Here is a 21,915-nt window from a genome sequence, read left to right on the forward strand (position 1 = left end):
GTAAGACTGTTGGATAGAAGGAATTATTTTAATCAGTTTTAGATACAAATCCATTAGTCTGGGGCTTCTTTTCAGGTCTGCCTTCCTGCATCGCTCTTGAGCGGGCAGGAGATGGACAGCCGCCACACGGGTCCTTTAACCGTCTCGTTAATGTGCTGTCAGACCCTGTCAGTAGGCTGTGATGTCATAAACTTAATTTTATGTTTACAGAGCACTCTTCTCACTGTTGCTATTAAGCATCCTGAATTCCCCCCCCCCCCCAGAGGCGACAAAGATCACACTCGCGCCGTCCAATGCCGACGTGCAGGTGGGGGAGAGTGCGCGCATGCAGTGTGCGGCGTCTCACGACCCTAACCTGGACATCACCTTCATCTGGGCGCTTGGCTCCCACGTCATCGACTTTGACAAGGAGAGCGATCACTACGAGCTCGTGATGGAGGTGAGTGCTGCGGGCGCTTTCTGTAGTATGTGTTTCCGGCACCAGGGGGCATCCGACAGTCACTCTTCGCACCGCTCTGCTGCCTCCTGGGCCCTGTGGACCACGTGCTTGGTTCCAGCCGAGCTCATCTTTACTCAGCATGAACCAAGACTCAATCCAAAAGTGTCAGCGAGTCAGATCACTTTACAATAACCATGTCAGGTTCGAACTCTGTAGTGTTTTCTCTGAACCACTTTTTATAAAACGCTTTCTGATGCTCTCTGATGTACAAAGTTTGTACTACCGAACTCTATGGTACGTGCGTTGTGTGAAAGTAAACAGAATGAAATTAGAAATTCGATTAGGGTAAAATACATTAAATGCACTGTGATTTAAAACCCCATCAAAGCACCCTGGGACAGCCACGGCTGTGTTTATGAAAAAAAAATACGGAACTGGGGTTCTCTTTCGTTGGTTCTCGACAGCATCAACCGAAGCCGAGCGTTTTGGAGGAGTTTCAATAACGGACAGTGTTTTGGGTCTCTCTTCCTTCAGAAATGTTTTTATGTGGTTGGGCTTGTGTCCAGGGTGGAGAGAAATTCCTCTCACCTAAGAGGAATTCTTCTACTGGAGAAGAATTGTCCATCAGGCCAGACAGTGTGGTGGCACAGCGGGCAGCGCTAGTGCCTCGCAGCGCCTGGGCCGTGCCATCGGACTCAGTGTGTGTGCAGTTTGCGTGTTTACCCCGTGTTCTCACATGTTTCCCCTCGGTGCTCCTGGTTCCTCCCGCAGTCCAAAGACGTGCGACTGAGGTGAACTGGTGACTCCAGATTTCATCATGTGTGACACTGAGTGGGCAGACAGCAGTAAGCAGCTCACAGTGTCTGTCCTCAGGCAAAATCTGTCCTTGGACTCCAGGGTCATCATATGCCACAAGGTTGCTGTGTTCAACAAGGGCACTTTGAGCCCTGTGGGTGGTGCACCTCTACAGCAATGCCCCAAACACCTCAGCGTGCCCTGCTTTGCAGCTAAGCAGTGAGTCCGTTCAGACGAGGTGCTCTGTCTGTTGCTGAACCGGTCCAGTATGTCCCTGTCCCTGTTTTGCTCTATATCTCTCAGAACCGGGAGTCGAGCGGAGAGTTGCTCATCAGGAACACGCTGCTGAGACACGCTGGGCGCTACACGTGCACGGCGCAGACCATTGTGGACAATGTCAGCGCTTCGGCTGAGCTCGTCGTAAGAGGTAAGTTGGGACTGAGAGGTGTCAGGGTCTCTCGCCCTTTATGGGCCTCATGCCCCCCCTCTATTTATTATATTTATACATATAATACATCTATGTATATACCATAATATAAATGTATATGATGATGATGATAATGATAATAATATTATCCCATCTCCAACTCACCTTGTCTCTCCTACCCAGGCCCCCCAGGACCCCCAGGGGGTGTACGTGTGGATGAGATCACAGACAAATCTGTGAGGCTCCTTTGGAGCCGGGGCACAGACAACCACAGCCCCATCTCCAAGTACACCATCCAGGCCAGGGACTCCTTCTCAGTTGACCCCGAGGAATGGAAAAATGCCAACACCTGTGAGTATGACCATGTTGCTAATTGGTTTAGGGCAGGTCATCGGTCAGCAGGTGTCAGTCGGACCGAGGAGTCCAGGACACGGTGCTAGAGTCTGGGCTTTTTCAGAGAGATATGTCACTCTGAACTGTAGCAACACAAAATACTTAGGATTCACCATATGCTGCCAGTGTGATGCCCAATTGCCCTGTGGCAGCATAATGTTTAACAGAAGAGGCGTACAGACTTTGAGTGTGATACGAAGAAGTCAGTCAGGGGAAAATGAGATGCTCGGTGAGCCCCAACCTGTCTCTTTCCCAGTACCAGCCAACGTGGAGGGCAATGCTGAGACGGTTACAGTGGTTGACCTCACACCTTGGATGGAATACGAGTTCCGCGTCATCGCCACCAACACGCTGGGCACAGGGGAGCCGAGTAGCCCCTCCCCCAAGATCAGAATGCTGGAGGCAGGTGGGTTCACAGCTCCTTGATGTCCAGATGGTCGAGAAGCCTTCCCTTCCTGGTGGGCGCTGCTGCTCGACCAAGGTTCAAGGTTCGCTGTCAAGTGTAGGGTCTTTCTAGCGTTCTTCTCGAGGGTTGCCTGCATTCCGTTCTTCACTAGCATCCATCACTTTGGCAAAAAGGTAAGTATGTCTGTGGCCTAAAGGTAAAGTTCCAGGCCTGTCGGCATGCCACAAACACTTACATGTGAAGGGCATCGCTGCAGATGGACGGTCAATTGAGAGATGACACCTGACCTTTTTGCACGTTTGCGTCTCAGTTTCCTCCACTGAGGGATACAAGATCTCTGTCCTCTCTCTCCATGTTCACACTTTGACTTTTCAGAAAGGTTTGTGCAGCTCCACAAAGTTTTCAAAAAGAAGCCAGTGTTTATTCCTCAGAGCTCTTGTTCTCATTAAGCACTTGACTAAAAATGTCCACCAAGGCTGAGCAGCCGATGCATTGCCGGTAAACTAGTGAACCACAAACCAATAAACAGTCCTTCACAGTAAGAGAACCTTCGATCAGTGCTCTTAACTGCTCCATTCCTTTGTCAGACCTGTGTGAGATGGGTACTGCAGTACACGGGAAGGTGCACAGTGCCAGAGGATACCTGTCGTATCACTACCGAGGTTATTACTCACAGTAGTTCTTTTGACTTTATCCAGGTGAAGCGGTCAAACTGCCCGTCAAAAACAGTGAGAGGAGAGATTTTGGTGTCCTGCAAATGCAGCCAGTGCTTCTCATGTAGCTCCTTGAGCTTTTATGGACAGCTATCCGATGGTTGTGAAGAAGACAGCAGTGAAAGGGGCTCCAGATCACCCCTCAATCAGGAGAACTGCTGTTGGATCACTGAGAAAGGCAGTTAAATGCAACAGTTTCAGTGAAATTCTTTTGGGGTCATCTGAAATATGATGGCCTTGCAAATTGCTCTGGAGAAAATGTATTACATTTATGTAAAAAAGGTGCAGAACACAGGATTGTGTGTAGTGGAAGTGTGAAAAAAGTGTGATGTTTCTGTTGCAGTACCCGTGGTGGCTCCCTCAGACATTGGTGGAGGTGGCGAGTCCAGCAGAGAGCTAACCATCACTTGGACGGTATGTCCAACTGCATGGCCACCCGCCATTCTAGCCTTGACTTCCTCCTCTAACACAGATCCACTGAAACCACACACAACAAGAGTAACGTTTGCGTGGCCTTGGATGTAAATCTTCCCAATTGATGCATACAAAAGATGTGTAGAACATCAATGAAAATGAAGCGAAGTGATGAGACTTCAGACATCTTTTGCGGGATTTTTCTGTTGAGCTTACTACGATGATGGGAAAGTGTTTCTGCGGAGCTGATTGGTGCTTCTGCTGTCTGAATAACATTTGTGTTGAGAGCAATTGGTTTAGGTTGGATAATAATGTTGAATGTGAGAAACATTGGGTGCATGTCCCTTTGTAATCCGCAGCTCAGCTAGGAGTTCAGTATAGGTCCAGAATGAGAGGTTTCCACAGTAGGTCTGTTAATCCATCTTTGTGGAATGTGCTTTCAGCCGGTCAAGCCTCAGTACTACTACGGGAAGAATTTCGGTTACATTGTGGCCTTCAAAGCCCACGATGACTATCAGTGGAGAAAGGTGACGGTTGCGGACCCCGAGGCCCAACGCTACGTACACAAGGATCCCTCCATTCCCCCCAACACAGAGTTCCATGTGAAGGTGAAAGCCTTCAACAATAAGGGCGAGGGGCCCTACAGTTTGACGGCTTCTCTATTCTCTGCACAAGACGGTAAGGGTCCAGAGTCAAAGACAGCCACACACATTGCGACATGTATTCAAACATCACTCTCTATCATGAGCTCTTCTGCACATGAGGAGCTCCATGTCTTAAGAATTACTGTCTAAGCATTGGTATTCATCTTAGTGAATGACATTAAAAATGTGGATATGGACATATAAAAAAGCAAAGAAGACATGAAATATGAATAGATGTCCAGTATTCAATAATTGTAGGTTTTTACAAGACATTAACAAAAAAACTCCTGTATAGTACTGGTACATTCAGAATTATTGTGTTAGACTGAACCCCTTAAATAAATAATTTCATAAACTTCTCATTAAAAACAAGCAATGTGTAAAAACCAGTCTGATGTAGTGGCTATAGAATACATTTGCCCGTCTTTTTTCCCTTTTTTTATTGTCTTTTCTCTGTAGTAACACTGTTTCCTTCCAACAAACCCAACAAGATCAAATTCTGATACTGGCAAACTAGCGCATATAAGACCCTTCCCCTATGAGCCAAATGATGAGCATGAAGTTTTAAAAGCTGTACACATGTAGTTCTTCCTGCAGCATTGAGCTACTTTAGTGAATTCTGTCAAAGGCACGATGGGGGACACTCTGGTGCAGTGGGTTTGGCCAGGTCCTGCTCTCTGGTGGGTCCGGGATTTGAGTCCCGCTTGGGGTGCCTTGTGATGGACTGGCGTCCCATCCTGGGTGTGTCTCTTCCCCCTCCACCCTTACACCCTGTGTTGCCAGATTAGGCTCCGGCTTGCCTCAACCCCACTTGGGACAAGCAGCTTCAGCCTGTGTGTGTGTGTGTGTGTGTGTGTGTGTGTGTGTGTGTTAAAGGCACTCAGCAATGTTCCCTGTGAATAAAACACAAAGTACATTGTGCCTCGTACCATAACTACCAGGAAACATGCGACTCGGGGCCAGGGCTGTGGACTCGACCGCTGGGTTCAGGAAGTTTTATTCCATGAAGGCACTAGGTTGGAAGGATAGTATATGACATTCTCACACTACTCACGATCCCTGTGTTCCTGTCTAACCCCGTGGACTCAGTTGTGCAGCTCTTTGACACAGCAACGTAACATGGTAAACTCAAGTTCTCTCCTTCCCCACAGCTCCCTCGGAAGCCCCATCGGATGTGTCAGGAAGGGCTCTCTCAGCTACTGAGGCCATAGTGTTTTGGCGGCCCACCCTTGAGCAGAGCATTGACGGCTACCAGGTGGGGAAGAAGTGGCATCTCTGAGCTAAATTTACTCATCTAGCCAATGCTTTTCTCCAAAGCGACTTACAGTGTTAAGCCACTCACAATCATTTACCTATTTACACAGCTGGTTAATTTTACTGGAGCAATTTAGGGTAAGTACCTTGCTCAAAGGTCCTACAGCTAGAGGTGAGAATTAAACCTGTGACCTTTGGGTCCAAAGGCAGCAGCTGTACCGGTGGCCTCTGGAAAAACCTGAAATCCATTTTTTCTGTTCACATTCATCACAAAAAAGATCTCAGTAAAGTGAGCAAAAAAAGGTTTTAAAGCTTTTTTAAATTTACATTTTTCTTGGTACCCCAAGATGTTTTAGTGAGGTTTTGAATTCACTGGAATTCAAAATCACTGGAAATGGGAACTGGTTCAGTTCTGTGCCACTCACAGTTGAAATCTTCCACTGCTTGGTCTGCTTGTGCTTCGGCTGAGTCTGCTGGTGTTCTGCTCCCTCCCACAGGTGAGGTACTGGAGGAAGCATGAAGAGAGCCAGGCAGGTACCAAGGTGGTGGAGAACCAGGGCGAGAACCAGACGCGGTTGGAGAACATGCTGCCCGACTCACGTTACTTCATTGAGGTGCGGGCCTTCAACAAAGCTGGGATGGGCCCCCCGAGTGTCCAGTACGAGATCCACACCAAGAAAGCGCGTGAGTCCAGTTCCTTATGTGCACTTGTGCTGGTTCTAGTGGAGTGTGTCACTGGGTGAGAACAGCGCTCTATACAAAATGCATTGAATTGAACTGAGTCTGAATACCCAGAATGTGTGGGGGGCACGGTGGTGCAGTGGGTTGGACAGGGTCCTGCTCTCCGGTGGGTCTGGGGTTCGAGTCCCCCTTGGGGTGCCTTGCGATGGACTGGTGTCCCATCCTGGGTGTGTCCCCTCCCCCTCCTGCCTTACGCCCTGAGTTGCCGGGTTAGGCTCTGGTTCCCCGCGACCCCGTATGGGACAAGCGGTTCAGAAAATATGTGTGTGTGTGTGTGTGTATGTGTGTACCCAGAATGCTCATTCCTGCATTTTTGGATTGATTTACCTTCTCAAAATGATGGAGATGAACAAACAAACGAGCACTGCTTTTCCGTGTTCTCACAGTCCATTGACATTCCTGGGCTCTGCTGGGGACAACTACTCTTTTCTGTTGTTCACAGCTCCAAGCCGTCCTCCCAGAATTATCAAGAAGACTTTAAGCGGCAGTTCAGTGAAGATTGCCTGGGAGCAGGTGGAGCCTTTAGCCAATGAATCCAGGATAGAAGGCTACAAGGTGGGTCTGGCAGGATGACTTCTGGGTCATGTGTCCAGTGCCTGGGGCCACAGGTTGTGTCCTAGTTACATTTACATTTATTCATCTTCCATTCATGCTTTTCTCCAAAGTGACTTCCAGTGAACTCTATGCAGTGTTATCAGCCCACACACCTTATTAACCAAGGTGACTTACACTGCTAGATACACTACTTACACTGGGTCACTCATCCATAGATCAGTGGAACACACTCTCTCCTTCACTCACATACTGGCCAAACCTAAACAGTATGTCTTTGGACCGTGGGAGGAAACCCATGCAGACAACATGAAAATTCCACACAGACCGAGTGGGGATCAAACCCACATTCTCGCGTTCCAGCCAGGTACTGTGAAATCACTGAGTGTCCACTGCCCCTCCGGCCCTGCGCCCTGTGTTGCCGGGATAGGCTCTGGCTCACCACGACCCTGCTCAGGACGAGCGGTCTCAGACAGTGTGTGTTTCTTAATCTAAATGTCATTTCCGGATTGTATTTTGTAAAATCCTGGGATACAGGTACAATTGCTACAGGCTATTTAGAACTACTCTTATCCCCTGGTTCTAATTAATTCCTGAATAACCGCATAGTGGAATTACTTATTCCATAATTTTTTATGGGGAAGAATTCCAGTTTGTTTCAAGGCCATCCCAAGTTCCCACCAGATTCACTCTAAATGATGCCTAGTATCATAAGGAAAAAGTGGCATAACACATAAATCAGAAATCATGGAGCATAATTTTCAAAAATTAATTTATTAGACTGCGAATTTCCACAAAGCTTTTTTGAATCACACAAGTGTCCATGAAGTTTTTTTTTTTTTTTTTAATTTGCACAACTTTTGCTTCATCTGTCTTTATTAAATTGTAGTCACGTTGAAGTTAAAACAAAAATTACAGATAAATGTAGCTTTTGTTTGTTGTGGACTGAATCATCCCATCAGTATCTATAACATTTGTTATTTTCTTTTCTCTTTCAACCTTCTTTATTTCCACTTTGTTCTTCATCGCAAGTTTACAAAATAGCTCTTGCTGGCATTACAAAAAAATGCATAAACACGTGACCCAAACTGTGAACACCAGGAGAGAGTGTGGTATGCCAGGTACACACTCGTACCATTTAAGTGTGCATCACAACTATCACATCTGTTGGTTTAGTAGGTAAACTGAGATTGCATTTGCTTACTGCGCATGTTTCCTATTACTGTTCAGCAAACATCAGACATGGAAGCATAAAAATGTCTTCAGGAATTTAACGAAAACCTCATGATACATTTAGTAAGCTGGCTGTGCATAATATTGTGGCACACAGAGCCGTGGGTTTGGATGGGGTGAAGATAGCCACACAGGCAGCAATCATCTCAAACGTTTAATTGAACACCAGTACACAAGGAAATACTCTCAGTCCAAGGATCCCATTTCCTCCAGGAACTACACACCAAGCCAACCTGCTTAGCACCCTGAGATTCACTCTTCTTTCTCACCCTGGCAAACAGTCACCCTATTAGTTTCCCAATAAATCGCCCTAGTGGTTGAACCCTCTGTTTACACTTTACCCACAATTCAACTATTTACAATTTGCAAATCTTCCCACCTAAGTACACAGCAACGTGGGTCGTTACATTGTGTCAGCACTGTGATGTGAAGGAAAGTCTTATAGACAAATAGAAGAGAACCCACAGACTCATGTTTGCAAGAAAGCATGGAAAAGGTGTGAATGCACATTCACCTGCTGTCTTAAATACATAAATACACACATCATTTAAGTTTTTTTTTTTATTATGTTGTGTGACAAAGACATAAAAATCAGAGTTCCAATACAACTGCAGGTAATGGAATGAATATTGGGATGTACAGTATATGAATTTTTCATCAGTCTTTTTTGTCTTTTGGACCTGGCTGGTCACAGATCCTCTACAGGCAGGAAGGTCTCTCCAACGGCACTCTGTACACCACAGGCAACCGATACATCGACCTCCCGGTGCTCAGTGACAGGGACTACGTTGTAGAGGTCAGAGCGCACAGCGAAGGTGGGGATGGAGCAGTTGCACAAGTGCGGATTTCAGGTAATTATAGTGTTTAGCGCTTTACATCTTTCTCCTTCCTGAACTGTCACCAACTTTAGCTGCAGATGTGCTTTACTTCATTTACATGTTTTCATTTAGCGGAGGCTTTTCTCCAATGTGACTTACAATGTTACGTTACAATTATTTATCCATTTATACAGCTGGGTATTTTTTACTGGAACAATTCAGAGTAGGTACCTACTGAGGTACCTAGGTTAAAGGTACTACCGCTGCAGGTCATAAAACCACAAAAATGCACATTCCTTAATTTGGGTAGTTTTTGTGAAGGCCTCGATATAGCTGCAATCAGGAAAAAATACACTGACTGAATTCTTGAAGGTACCCCTCCCCCTTTGCCTTTTGATTTTCTGTTCTATCCGAATGGGTTTTGCTGGGAAATGTTGGTGTATTCAGAAATCGGAACTCGGACGTACGGTACGTAACGTGAGGTACAAGCGTGTAAAACATGTGTTTGTCTGAGACTTTCGGTTTTGTGCATTTTGAAAATTTTACTTTGTTTCTGCGTGACTTGTGCAAGTCTTTCAAAATAAGAAAATGATCCCATGTGTAGATTTTGAGGAATCCCAGAGTTAGCAGCTGATAGGAAATCCATCTTGTCGATGGGTTCACAGCAGAAAGGTGGAATGTGAATATTTCTGTCCGGCTTAATTGTTGGACCATGGATGTTTTTTGCTTTAAAATAACACTTCTTCCTTTGGGGTCCTGGTTCTGCAAGCTCAAAAACCGTGGGGTTGCTCATCATTTTGTCACTTTGAATCTTCGCTCTGCTCCTGTCAACTCAGGCACATGAGCCCGCAAAGAAATTTTTATATTTTGTGTGACACGTAAGAATGAGATCTGGAGCCTATGAAGCTCCTCCAGCGCGACTCACTGTCCATCCACCTTCCAGGCATCATGTTCTGGGTGACGCATTACATTCTGTGAGGAAACTCCTCTTTTTGCATAACTGTTCTTGATCTAAGCCAGAAAGGCAGAGAAGCACCTGACGCACTGACTTCATGACGGTGGTTAGTTCCGCCGGGAGCTTGAGACGCACATTGGTGAAAAATTAAGTGTTTAAAAGTAGCCTGTTAACGGTATGACTATGTGCCTGGATGTAACATACAATAATACACAGGGAAAGATGTTCAACCCTTCATGCCAAAATCAAGGGGGGCTGGACACAAACCAACCACGCCCCAATATTCCATCCCTCCCAAAACCCCACCAAACAATTCCCTTCACAAGAAAAATCAGCCCACATCATGGGCAAACGCCATCCTCCTTGCCGGGAGCCACCTCGTGCACTTCGTTGGGGTTGTCAAGTGGGCACCTTCCTTCGTTGATGTTTCATTGAATTGAGCCCACGACACCTCCAGAAGGCTCAACGGCGAGATCTGGCGTCCCAGACCCACCCCCCTCCATGCCCACAGTACCATCCCAGCGACTCCATCCACCAAAAAAAAAAAAAAAAAAAAAAAACCACCTCAACCATACGTCAACCACCAACAACCAACCAACACACCACATCAGCATATGGAGGTGACAACAAAAGTGAGTGCTGCAACAGCAACGTTATGTCATATGATAGAACACTACTTTTTGGGTGTAGGAGAAAAACAAACAAAGAACCTTCAGTGTAAGGTCACTTTATTTTCACATTTATTAATTTAGTGATCGTTATTCCCCAAAGCGGTTTACATCTCGCTCTTCTCAACAGTGTGTCGCAAAACACTGAAAAACAGATGCGAACAAGGCAGTAATAGAGATAAGTGAGGCAGTCGAGGAGAGGAAAACAAAAATGTTCCAGCCAGAAGAACGGTGCAAAAACAAACATCTTTGGGTCCAGGTGCCAGTGACTACCCACACCTCCTGGGCATTCTACTGTGATTACAGGGACCTCTGTAGATGTGTCTATGAACTGAAATACCAGAGCAAAGAGCACCATGTAACTAGAGTCACTATTGTTGTTTTTATTGTTGTTATGTCATTGTCATCATGGGCATGATGTAGCTTAATGTTTAATCGAAGCAATTCGCTATACCTTCTTAAAGGTACTCGGACAATACCCGTTATTTATCTACCATGTGTACCTGCTGCTCTTGTGTCCTCCCAGGTGGAGCAGAAGTCGTGGTGCGACCCCTGAGCCTGGCCACCTTGCTCCTTATCGCCCTCTGCTGCCTGGGAAATTGAATGTAGCGCTGCCCCTGACTGGCCTTCACTGCACTCAGGAGGACTGTGTAAGGCTGATACCTGCCAGGACTGCAGCTCTTTTCCTGAACCTCAAACCCCAGACCCCACTGGAGTCAACCTCCCCCACCCCGGTTTCATCTCGCGACCAACATGCAATACTTGCTAGGGACACACGTGCAGAGTGGGAGCCACCCCCGCAGAATCTATAAAGGACAATGAAATCCGGGCAAATCCCTCCTTTGGTACCTATCAATACATCTTTGGTTGACGATGAACGGAGTTATTTTAAATCGCTCAGTATGCCTTATATACACACTTGTACTCATCTTTTAACGTTGCATGAGTTGCTCTTAAGGGAAGAGGCACGACGGCTGTGTCTTCATCCAGGCAGGAAGGTGTCCCTCTCTAAACCATAAGACAAACTGTTTTGGTGAAGGCAGGGGAGATCTCCCACCCTGGCAATGAATAAATCATGTGACGGATAAATTCATAAATCATTTAACCGCATTACATTAAGCAAGCGAGTGGATTGTTAGGAAGGGCGGCTGTAAAACTCAGTCCGATTCGTTGTGTGCAAATCCCATACGTGGACCCCCTGCAACACCTGCCAAAGTGAAGCAGTCCTCCAGTTACTGAGATACAGTCAAAACAAGGAGGCCTTCGGCACATCAGCCTCGCTTCCCTTCACACGCAGGACGAGACGCCTTGGCACGCCTTTGTGCGTGTTGCTGTAGTCTTGGAAATCCGTTCCAGATGGAATCGCAGCGTTTTGTTTGACTTATGAATGTGTCTTTTTCAAACCAAATCACAGGTTAACTTAGCAGTGAAATTTAAAACCGTTGTAGCGACTCTGTAGTATGACTGAGATTTAAAAAAAGTTTTGTTTTAATGAAAAGTGTTTTGTGTTTCTAAGTTCATAAGATTTCTAATAATATTCTATTGATTCTATAGATTCTATTGATATTCTATTGAAGTATTGATAAGATTTCTAAGTTGATAAGAGAAAAAAAAAATGAATGAAATGGCACAGACTAAACCGGGCCGTTTTTACGTTAGAAACAATGAAACACGGCCCGGTAAAGTATTACGAACTGTTCTCCCGGGTACTCTACAGCAGACTGTCCCTCAGACACAATTGCAAAATATCTTCTGAGAGCGCATTGTGGGCCGAAGATGAAGTGATCACAAGTGAAAATACATGCCAAATAGGAAGGCTTTTGTTTTGACTGTATCTGTTCAGTGTTTTATGCAGTGCTGTGAAGAAATGGGTATTTTCATATTGGCTCTTCAGTTCATGTGGTGTTTTTTCGGTTTCTGTCTGAGTGTGACCATTCACAGAACGCAGTGGTGCTGGTACAGCTGGCTTATTCGTGGTGCGATGTCCCACTCTTTTTTTTCTTTCTTAATGCTATTTCAACATGGCTAGCTCCATAAGCATTGTTTTTATTGATGTGCAAAACTGATGCAAACAAAGTAGAATAAAGAATATTACAATTAACTGATAAATGAAACTGTTGTGGGTAAGTGTTAATATAAAGGGTTTATTTCACTTTTCACATAAAGCTATTTGTATGACACTTCATGATGATGATAATGATGACAGTTGTTATTTATGCTGCTGCTGATGATGATGATTATTATTATTATTAGTAGTAGTAGTAGTAGTATTGCAGCAACAGACTTTGATGGGATCAACATATAGAGTACAAGTGAGTGGGATAAGGATTTTTAATTCTTAATAATTCTGGCCACTTTGACAGTGGAATTACGTAAGTGTTCCTTTAATCACGGCAGAAAGAAATCATCATTACATTTCGACTGTGCTACCCATTAAATGTAATAAAGGACACGTGTTCTTCTGCAAGGCTAAATATAATATCAGAACTACCACAAAGTGCTTCTCTTCCTGTCTCCTACATACACGTCACACAAATAGAGACCGCTTCAATTCACGGATACATGAATGGCCTTTAACTTGTTAGACAGATGTGAGAAAATGCTGTTTCGCTGCACATCGTGTGGGGCAGAAGGTGACGTCTTGCTTGCTTGAAACCACCTGACACTGACCTGCGGACCTGCGTACTGGATCGGAAACTCCAGTCCACATTCGTGCTGTGAGTTCTTGCACTGAGTAGCGCCTTCTGTGTCCAAAATAATGTGTTCCTGCAGTACATACTTACTTTATCACTATTATTTACCCTTCATTATATCATTATGACGGGGGTGCGGTGGCGCAGTGGGTTGGACCGCAGTCCTCCTCTTCGGTGGGTCTGGGGTTCGAGTCCCGCTTGGGGTGCCTTGCGACGGACTGGCGTCCCGTCCTGGGTGTGTCCCCTCCCCCTCCGGCCTTACGCCCTGTGTTACCGGGTAGGCTCCGGTTCCCCGTGACCCCGTATGGGACAAGCGGTTCTGAAAATGTGTGTGTGTGTATATCATTATGATTTACTTGCATTGTCATTTACTCTAATTGTCTTATTCACCACGTGGTATTCATTTACAGCTTTTGTTTTTGCATAATTTTGTCTTATTTGTGTATCTTTTCTTGCCTTTTCGTGCCGGTTTCCTGTGTAATTTCAGCAATGTGGGACTCCTCTGCTGGAGGCCTTGGATTACGGGCACAGTGGGGCGTTCAAGGACAGCGAGGACACTGCGAGGTGGCCGTCATCTGCGATGCTTAATATCTGCAGAGGTTCCACAGATCCGTAATAAACCGTTTTTAGCTCATTGTGCTTCGTTACTGAGACCCCAAAGAGCCTGAAAACGACTGAGAAATTGAGACGTTGGAGCTTCGTGTTTCCTGCTTCAGTGATACCTGTCCGTACAAACGGAGTAAAACAGGGCTTGGTCTGCTTTCGCTCTCTTGTGTATCGGCGCTCCTCAACTCACCTTCACTTGTTCGTTTCTGGCAGCGGTGGGACACAGTCAATACAAACAAACACAGACATACACAGACCACCTACCCCTAAAATGCAGAGCTGTCCCCTTTTCTGTCCATCAACGAGTGCTGACCTGGTAACTGGGTTTGCTTTGGTTCTGAAGTACCTCAAATTAGCAGTAACATTTGAGATCCTTTAATGTACTTGAACACGGGGCATCCATGAAACGGCTACATTAATTTAATGTAAAAAATGTACTTCAGTTAGTTTCCGTATACTGTAATCTGAAAAATATTACCATTAGATTTTCTGTTTTCTCTGGACTTGATGTTCTTTTCAATGGCTTAGAATGCTATTCATTAGAGGTTTTTCATGGAAAGGTTAATTTGGTAATTCATGTAAGTAGCCAGCATTGCCTATTAAAAGACAGTGGGTGTGTTTTACCAGTGAATCCATCGTGTGCTTTTCCCTTCATGGGGGGAACATCATGAGAGGATCTGCAGCTCTTTCTTGGTTGGGATGCCACTGATCTCCGATGGGAAGCGTCATGAAAACCCTCTCTCCCCCGATTCTGTGAAACGATGTCATGTCATGTGTTAAGTCTGCGGGATCTGACTTTGCCGCATGCCAGTGCGTGAGATAATAAAGGTAAACAAAAAGAGGAGAGTTTAATCCCACAGCTCATAATAATAAGCAAAAATTTTCTTTCACTTATAAAATTTGGAGTCTTCAGTTCTGAAACGCAAAGCAACGACTGCATTACGTTTCTGTTCTATGCTAAGAATTTTCTAAAGGGGAATTTTTTCACAAACTTCAGTCATTTTTCTGTCTTTTATGTAAAAAAAGTTTGCAATATGAAAAATATAGGAATAACTGGACAATTAAGTTATACCATTTTATTTCCACCAAAGGGTAGTGTGATAAAGGTAGTCTTTAAAACTCATCAAAGATTTCCAAATGTGGTAAATGTCCCCAACCGTGTGTGATCCCCACAGGACAACTGAAAAAAACTGACTGATCGACTGACTGTTTAAACTCTAAACAACTGGGAAAAGGCATGAAGCTGAAAACAGCTAATAAGGACTGGGAAAATTGTTGCCTCCTGGGGAACAGATGAAACCCTCATGTGCACAAATGCTTTTTCCATAGTACTAGTAGTTCACCTTCTTGACCGCTAGAAGAGAAAGCAGTTGCCTATGGTTGCTTTTATGGCTTTATTTTATAGTATGTTTTGAATATCTGCAACTTTTAATTTGTACGAAAAGGGGGAGGTGAAGAAAGTGTATATGTCACATGCTTAAAACAATTCATGAATGTGCAAGAGGAGTTAGTTATGAGAAAATAGTCGAAGGCAGAATGAACACACTGGCATAGCTGTGTTAATGCAGAGATTATTAAAGTGTGTAGAGCGTTGTGTGTCCATTATATGGACATACTGTCTTTCTACATAAATTTGCATGTTGAGAGAAAAATACGTACTTATTTAACATTTTAGGGGATGCGGTGGCGCAGTGGGTTGGACCGCAGTCCTGCTGTCCAGTGGGTCTGGGGTTCGAGTCCCGCTTGGGGTGCCTTGCGACGGACTGGCGTCCCGTCCTGGGTGTGTCCCCTTCCCCCTCCGGCCTTACGCCCTGTGTTGCCGGGTAGGCTCCGGTTTCCCGTGACCCCGTGAGGGATGAGCGGTTCTGAAAATGTGTGTGTGTGTATTTAACATTTTCTTATATTTCTAAAGTTGCATTACAAATGCCTGCTCGTCCTAGGCTCATCACAGGAGCAGAAATTAATTGAACCATAAATAGTGGTAATGATAATGTGCATATGTAGCAGAGGTTACATGATATAATTTGATAAGGCATGTTTTGTCTGAACAAGTATTTCTGGGTGTTGGTGTGGTTGAACTGTATTGCATGTACTCTTATGTCGGTGCTGTGTGTTGTTGTAGGTGTCGGGTGGGGGTAGGGTTGCCTTGGAATTGGACAAATCTGTTTGGAGCATAAGATGCTGATAGCAAACCTCCTTATGTTCAAAATATATAGTTCACATTGTAAGTGGTTCTGGATAAAAGCGTTAGCTAAATGAGTAAATGTAAATAACACACCCAATACGGCCGACAAGCATGGCTGTGGAATTTCCTGAACTTCTCATAATGCAACAACATTTTAACCCACCAGCAGACATGTACATGTATTCATTTAGCAGACACTTTTCTCCAAAGGGACGTACATCTCATAGAAAATACAATGTGTGTATTACATTAGCAGGAAGAGAGACTTAGATGCAGGCGGTGATTCTAAAGTACAGTTTGTTACTTTCCACCATATGACCCGATGTACATCACACGAGTATCTGCATAAAAGTTTATCCGAACATCGACAATTCCTAATCGCCTCGACTGCTGATGAAAGGTTTGCGATCTAAATGCCAAGCTCAGCAAACACCTGGGCATCTGAATCAACAACCCGAGCTATCACACCACCAATCTTCTCTATCATTTCTTATCATGATTACAAAACTGTTGAGGTAAGTAATGGTAATTTCTCTAGAAAGTATGTTTTGGAAACTGAAACTGCTAGAAAAGGCCAATGTTTTCCTTATATCCAGTAGATAAGAAGGAACAGTGTCAACTACTGAACATTACTGCACTTCCGCGGACTTTTAAATGCTTTTTGGGCAGACTTCAAATAAATTTTGTTACAATTACTTTTCTCCTTATTAAAAGTACATAGTAAAATAAAGTATAGTAAATTGCATTTGGTACCAGTGCTGTTATACCTGAAGAGAGTTCGTAAATTGAGGGATGTCAGTACTACAGAGGAAAAACAACTCGCACATCATCACAATGAAAATGAAGACAGCAGTAAATTGTTATTTAAACAAATTAAGAAGACACCAAATCAGAAACTGATCAGTGACAGTGACAGATAAGATGTCACACAATAATAACTTGAATATATTGTATTGTAACGGCACCGAGGGGGGCTTATGTCAACTAATGTAAATAGTTGGTGTTAGTGTCTGTTCCTGTACATAGTCCTGTGTTTCGTTCTGATTGGTTGTCAGATTCCTGATGCTTTGTTTCCCTCTGGGGGATTCAACAAGTGACCCTCTGATGTCCATCCATCACTGTCAATGAAGACCTCGACATCTCTATTGATTGGGTGACCCGGCTGTGTGCATCCAAAGATGACCGAGTAGTCCGATTCGGGGGTGGAACGTCCTGTCACACATCGGGCAGACTTGTGACAACACTGTCGATGATGTGTGAGCAGCTCTGGACTTTTGCAGTTCATGCTTTTCTTAAGCCTCAGCAGTTCGCCTCACCTCGGCAGTTTGACAGGCTATGTGAATGAGGCTGCGCCATGCTGGACGGTTCAGTGCAAGCGTTTGTCTAGCAAACAAAGATGTGTGTATTCGGGTAGTGCACAAAAGGAAAAGAAAAAGAGATTACTATATTTTAAAACTTTTACAATACACAATTCAGTTAGTGTATTCTGCCATGACAGCTATGTTAGTGTGCCACTGTTCTATTCAACAGCAGTATCTAACTCTCGGGCTGAAAGGGTGTACCACTAATACAATGGTTTACCAGTTTTTACTGATCAGTTCACATTAAGTACAGTACTTTTCCATATGTGGTGCAGCAAATAGCGCTGTGGTCTCAGCGCTGCGTACATTTCAGTTGATGATATGATTTTATTTGAAGCAAAACACATAATGTTCATTCACCTTGAATCTTAAATGGGCCATGAGCGTTTTTATACCCATTCATCAGTTTACAATATTAATTTGCTTCTGAAGTGAATCAAAATGACAAATATCACCGTTTCTTGAGGAAATTATTCTAACTTGCTCCACGCAGGAGTCCAGGACTCTCAGGTATATCCAAAATCACCCCAAAAGCCAAATAAATAAAAAAAAAAAATACAATAAAAATTAAAAATATAACGAAAATACTGTATTTCTGTTTCACCAGAGAATACAACTGCCAAAATTCCCAACGTTTATAAATGAATTGTACACATTATTATAAAATACAGTAATGTACATACAGATGATCTATGTAAATTTTATGCATGCCATCTGTATGCGGGTGAAGAGAGGATCATTATAGACAAAATGTTGCAAATATATACAATATTTATATTTTATCATAACTTATCCTAAACATACACAATCAAGTTAACTAGTTGTTGAGCACTTAAAGAAAACTGAGAGGCAGGTTAGTTTTACTTTCAACGGTAAACAACGCCAACGCAAAGCACGACGATTCAATGCGCCGTTAACACCTTCCCGCAGCCCTCAGCGCCTCAGAGAAGAACCGCAGCAGGAGCACGAGCTCTGTACACGCGTCCATGCGCATCGCTCACGTGCGGGAGCCAATCGGAAGCATCCGACGTTGTGTCTCCTGTTGCCAGGATATTGACCAGGAAGTGGATTCTGGCGCCCTCAGCCACCGTCGTCCGGCTATGGACATCGGGGCGCGCTCATCTTCTCAGGAGGCGCACGGTATGTGACGGAATATGCAGGTTGTGACTAGCCGAATTTTATTTTCTACGTGTACAGGTTGGTGACAACGAATTACGTACAGTCACAGTGTCAGTCGGTAACTAGCTGAATTTTATTGAACGTGACTAACAATTAATTATATATTACTGGTTAGTGACAAACTGAATTATATTTTTACAGGTTGGTGACTAGCTGAATTTTATTATACGTCTGCGTTGGTGACAAACTGAATTACGTACAGTCAGTGTCAGTCGATGTGTCGGTTGGTTGGTAAACTAGAATTTTATTGAACGTGACTAACAATTAATTATATTAGTGACAAAATACTTCGTCTGTCATTGGATCTGACGCCCAGTCAGCATCGCTGTATGCTGTAAGGAAACTTTTTCTCCGACGGCAAATATCACATCAGTTCGTGTCTTGATGCAAATGGCAGCACAGTATGACCTTGTTCTACATCAGATGGATGTGAAAACGGCTTACTTACATGATCCAATTGCTTGTGTTTGTGAGATCTATGTGGAACAGCCAGAAGGTTTTGAGGTAAAATCAGATACTGGTGAAAAACTTGTGAGTAAATTGTCTCAATCTATGTCAAAACCAAATGAGCAACACTGGTGTACAGTGAAGCATGTGATGAGGTATCTGGAAGGTACAGTAAACCAAGAACTGACGTACAAGAAGAGTAACGAGAAGCTGAAACTTACAGTCTCTTCCCATTACTTGACTATAACCCTTAGCAACATATCATATCTAGCCTTATACGTTTCATTGTCATCTGCATTGTTCTTGATTGCATAGACCCATCTACCCCCCACTGCATGTTTGCCTTTGGGTAGAGCCATCAATGTAAAAGTTCCATTTTCTTTTAGAGAATCCATCTCTTCTTCCATGGCTTTAATCCAGACCTGTGATTTGGTTGAACTCATGGCTTCCTTGAAGGTTTGTGGTACATTACACATTCTGTAACAGTAGTCAATATTAGTAAGTATCTGATCATCATCTACAATATCAGTTACGTAGTCAGATAAGTATTGGGGAGCTTTCCTGTTCCTTTTGGGGTTGCATCTATTCTGAATATTTTCAGTCTGATCATCATTTTGAAGATCTGTTTTGTCTCCACTATCTTGAGACTTCCCTGAACTCTGTTCAGTGATGTCTGTTGTTACCTTAGACGGCAAACAACTTCCCCCATAAACATCCTCATCTGGTATTTGTGGGTCAGTTTGAGTTTGCTGCTCGACAGCACATTTCTTGAAGAATTTGACAAGCCTGTGTTTAAGGACTTTTCCAGTGTCTGTATAATACACTAGGTATGAAGGGCTATTCTTGTCATACCCAACAAATATTCCCTTCTCACAACGTGAATCTAGCTTCTTTCCGTCGTGTTTGTATGCATAGCACATGGATCCAAAAACTCTCATCTTTGAAAGATCCGGTTTTCTTCCTGTCAACATGTAGTATGGAGTCTGCTTTACTCTGTTATTAATGCATCTGTTGCGAATTACTGCAGCAGTCATCACAGCGTAAGTCCATAACTCTTTTGGTAATTTACTCTCAAGGAGCATGCATCTGGCCATTTCAAACAATGTTCGCCAACTTCTTTCAGCAGTACCGTTTTGGTGGGGTGAATACGGTGCAGAGGTCTCATGTTTAATGCGATTTTTGCTTAGCAATGACCGAAAATTTGTTGCTGTGAATTCAGTGCCATTATCTGACCTAATGCACTTTACAGTACCATAAGGAGCAGTGTCTGCTAGGAATTTTTCCGTAGCCTTTACAGTGTCACTTTTCGCTTTCAGGAAGTAAACAAATATTGTGCCTGAGAAATCATCAACAAATACAAGTGCATACCTGTGACCGTCTTTAGCCTCTGGTTGAATAGGACCAGCCAAGTCTGTGTGCACAAGTTCAAGTGGGACTTTGGCACATGCATCGGGTTCTCTGTTCCTGCTTTGCACAAATTTGCCTTGTGTGCAGACTTCACAGTGCAGTTTGGACTTGTCAATCTTTCCTTTGATTTCCATTCCTTCCCCAATATCTGGCAACTTGGAAACATCATCATAGTTGCAGTGGCCGAGGATTTCGTGCCAAGTTTGAATGTCGTAACAGCAGTTACAATAATCTCCTCCCTTATCTATAGTGTTTAGATAATACAGTCTATTATACTCTTTTATTTCAAATCTCGTGCCATCCTTGTGGATGAGCTCGTCATGTCCTTGTCAAAAATGAACAGAAGCCCCGTTGGCAGTCGCTGCTTTAACAGAGAATATGTCTTGTGGATATGAAGGAATGCACAATGCTTTCTTTAGCGTTGTGCTCACTTGCTTTCCTTCACTGTCAATCAAACATATCTCCGCGTCACCTCTCTTCAGCGCGACGCCACTCGCTTTCTCTATCGCTCGGTGTGGGGACTTTCAATATGGTCTCTTTCAGTCCCAGCAAACGCAGGTGCCCCAAAAACTTTGTCTCCCACAGTTCGTAATTCTTTTCATCTCCGTCGAAACACAGTCTACTCAGTCTATTACCTACTTCTCTCCTGGGCCCATAACCTGTTGGCGCAGCCATCTCTGCGTTAGAGAAGTGGTAAATAGATTATACTTAACGGAGGTAACAAAGTACACGCTCACACCATCGGTTTTCTTAAACCGGAAGAGAAGAACATTTATTTACATACGTGCTTCATCAGAACACATCACGTACAAAGGTCATGTGATTGATACTTCACCAACATGAGAGCACACTGAATAGAATCTCCAACAAAACTGAATTATATTTTTACGTATGCAGGTTGGTGACTAGCTGAATTTTACTTATATGTGTACAGCGGTTGGTGATTATTAATCGAATTATATTTTGCAGAGATTGTCCCCAACTTGAGATGGAGTGACGTTACGAAACCCATCGTAAGTTGAAATTTCATTCAATACACCTAACATACGTACAATGGCCATTACGGGCTTGCTGCCTTCATGCTAGGCAATTATCTTAAGTTTGTCCTCAAGAGTAATAACCCTCCTCTTCTTGTTCTTACCAGTACCAGGAGACAGATGAGGGTTTCGTAGACATGATGGATGCACAAAACACAACGTACATACAGGAGGAGGTATTAAAAAAAAAAAAAAAAAATGCTTGCAACACAGGACACCGTAAAGTATTGGTTCTATACACTAGCCACTGCGTGGCAGACTGGGAGATGCGAATCGCTGCTGCTGCTCAGTATCGTGCCACATATCACTTGCCTGGGAAAAAAATCAAAATTCAAAATTCTAAGCATAGTTTCTATTGAATGCGTATCGCTATCGCACCATCGTAAAGTCAGACCATCGTAACTCGGGGACCGTTTATATATGTATACACAGGTTGGTGACTAACAATTATTTTATACAAGTACCGGTTGGTGTTTAACCGAATTTTACTTTAAATGCCACTGGATGTAAAGATGGCAAGATAACTATTTACAGCATCCAAACTGTGC

General features: G+C 43.9%; 2 protein-coding genes across 12 annotated transcripts in view; both read left to right on the forward strand.

The window, feature by feature from the left end:
- Positions 1-13,212, forward strand: part of LOC108942271 (contactin-1a-like) — a 30,733-nt gene extending 17,521 nt beyond the window's left edge. Inside the window, exons 14-25 of the mRNA XM_029252123.1 lie at positions 264-430; positions 1,073-1,075; positions 1,538-1,661; positions 1,845-2,012; positions 2,311-2,460; positions 3,517-3,587; positions 4,031-4,265; positions 5,383-5,486; positions 5,983-6,169; positions 6,669-6,781; positions 8,706-8,862; positions 10,979-13,212. Coding sequence (XP_029107956.1) covers positions 264-430; positions 1,073-1,075; positions 1,538-1,661; positions 1,845-2,012; positions 2,311-2,460; positions 3,517-3,587; positions 4,031-4,265; positions 5,383-5,486; positions 5,983-6,169; positions 6,669-6,781; positions 8,706-8,862; positions 10,979-11,055 — 1,556 coding nt within the window. The 3' untranslated portion in view covers positions 11,056-13,212. The remainder of the gene's footprint in view (positions 1-263; positions 431-1,072; positions 1,076-1,537; positions 1,662-1,844; positions 2,013-2,310; positions 2,461-3,516; positions 3,588-4,030; positions 4,266-5,382; positions 5,487-5,982; positions 6,170-6,668; positions 6,782-8,705; positions 8,863-10,978) is intronic.
- ttll1 (tubulin tyrosine ligase-like family, member 1) overlaps positions 1-21,915 on the forward strand; it is a 917,975-nt gene that overhangs the window by 888,689 nt on the left and 7,371 nt on the right. For 4 of the 11 annotated variants that reach the window (XR_001966686.1, XM_018765231.2, XM_018765242.1 and 1 more), the window contains exons 1-3: positions 18,363-18,437; positions 21,300-21,343; positions 21,475-21,543. The exons of 1 other annotated variant lie outside the window; for it this stretch is intronic. The gene's annotated coding sequence lies outside the window, so the exon portion shown is untranslated. Of the gene's footprint in view, positions 1-18,362; positions 18,438-18,475; positions 18,495-19,361; positions 19,380-21,144; positions 21,344-21,474; positions 21,544-21,915 lie in introns of those variants that run through there. 6 more of the 11 variants (XM_018765237.2, XM_018765236.2, XM_018765232.2 and 3 more) reach the window with 6 other exon arrangements.

Source organism: Scleropages formosus, chromosome 5, assembly GCF_900964775.1.
Source record: "Scleropages formosus chromosome 5, fSclFor1.1, whole genome shotgun sequence".
Classification (NCBI taxonomy): Eukaryota; Metazoa; Chordata; class Actinopteri; order Osteoglossiformes; family Osteoglossidae; genus Scleropages; species Scleropages formosus.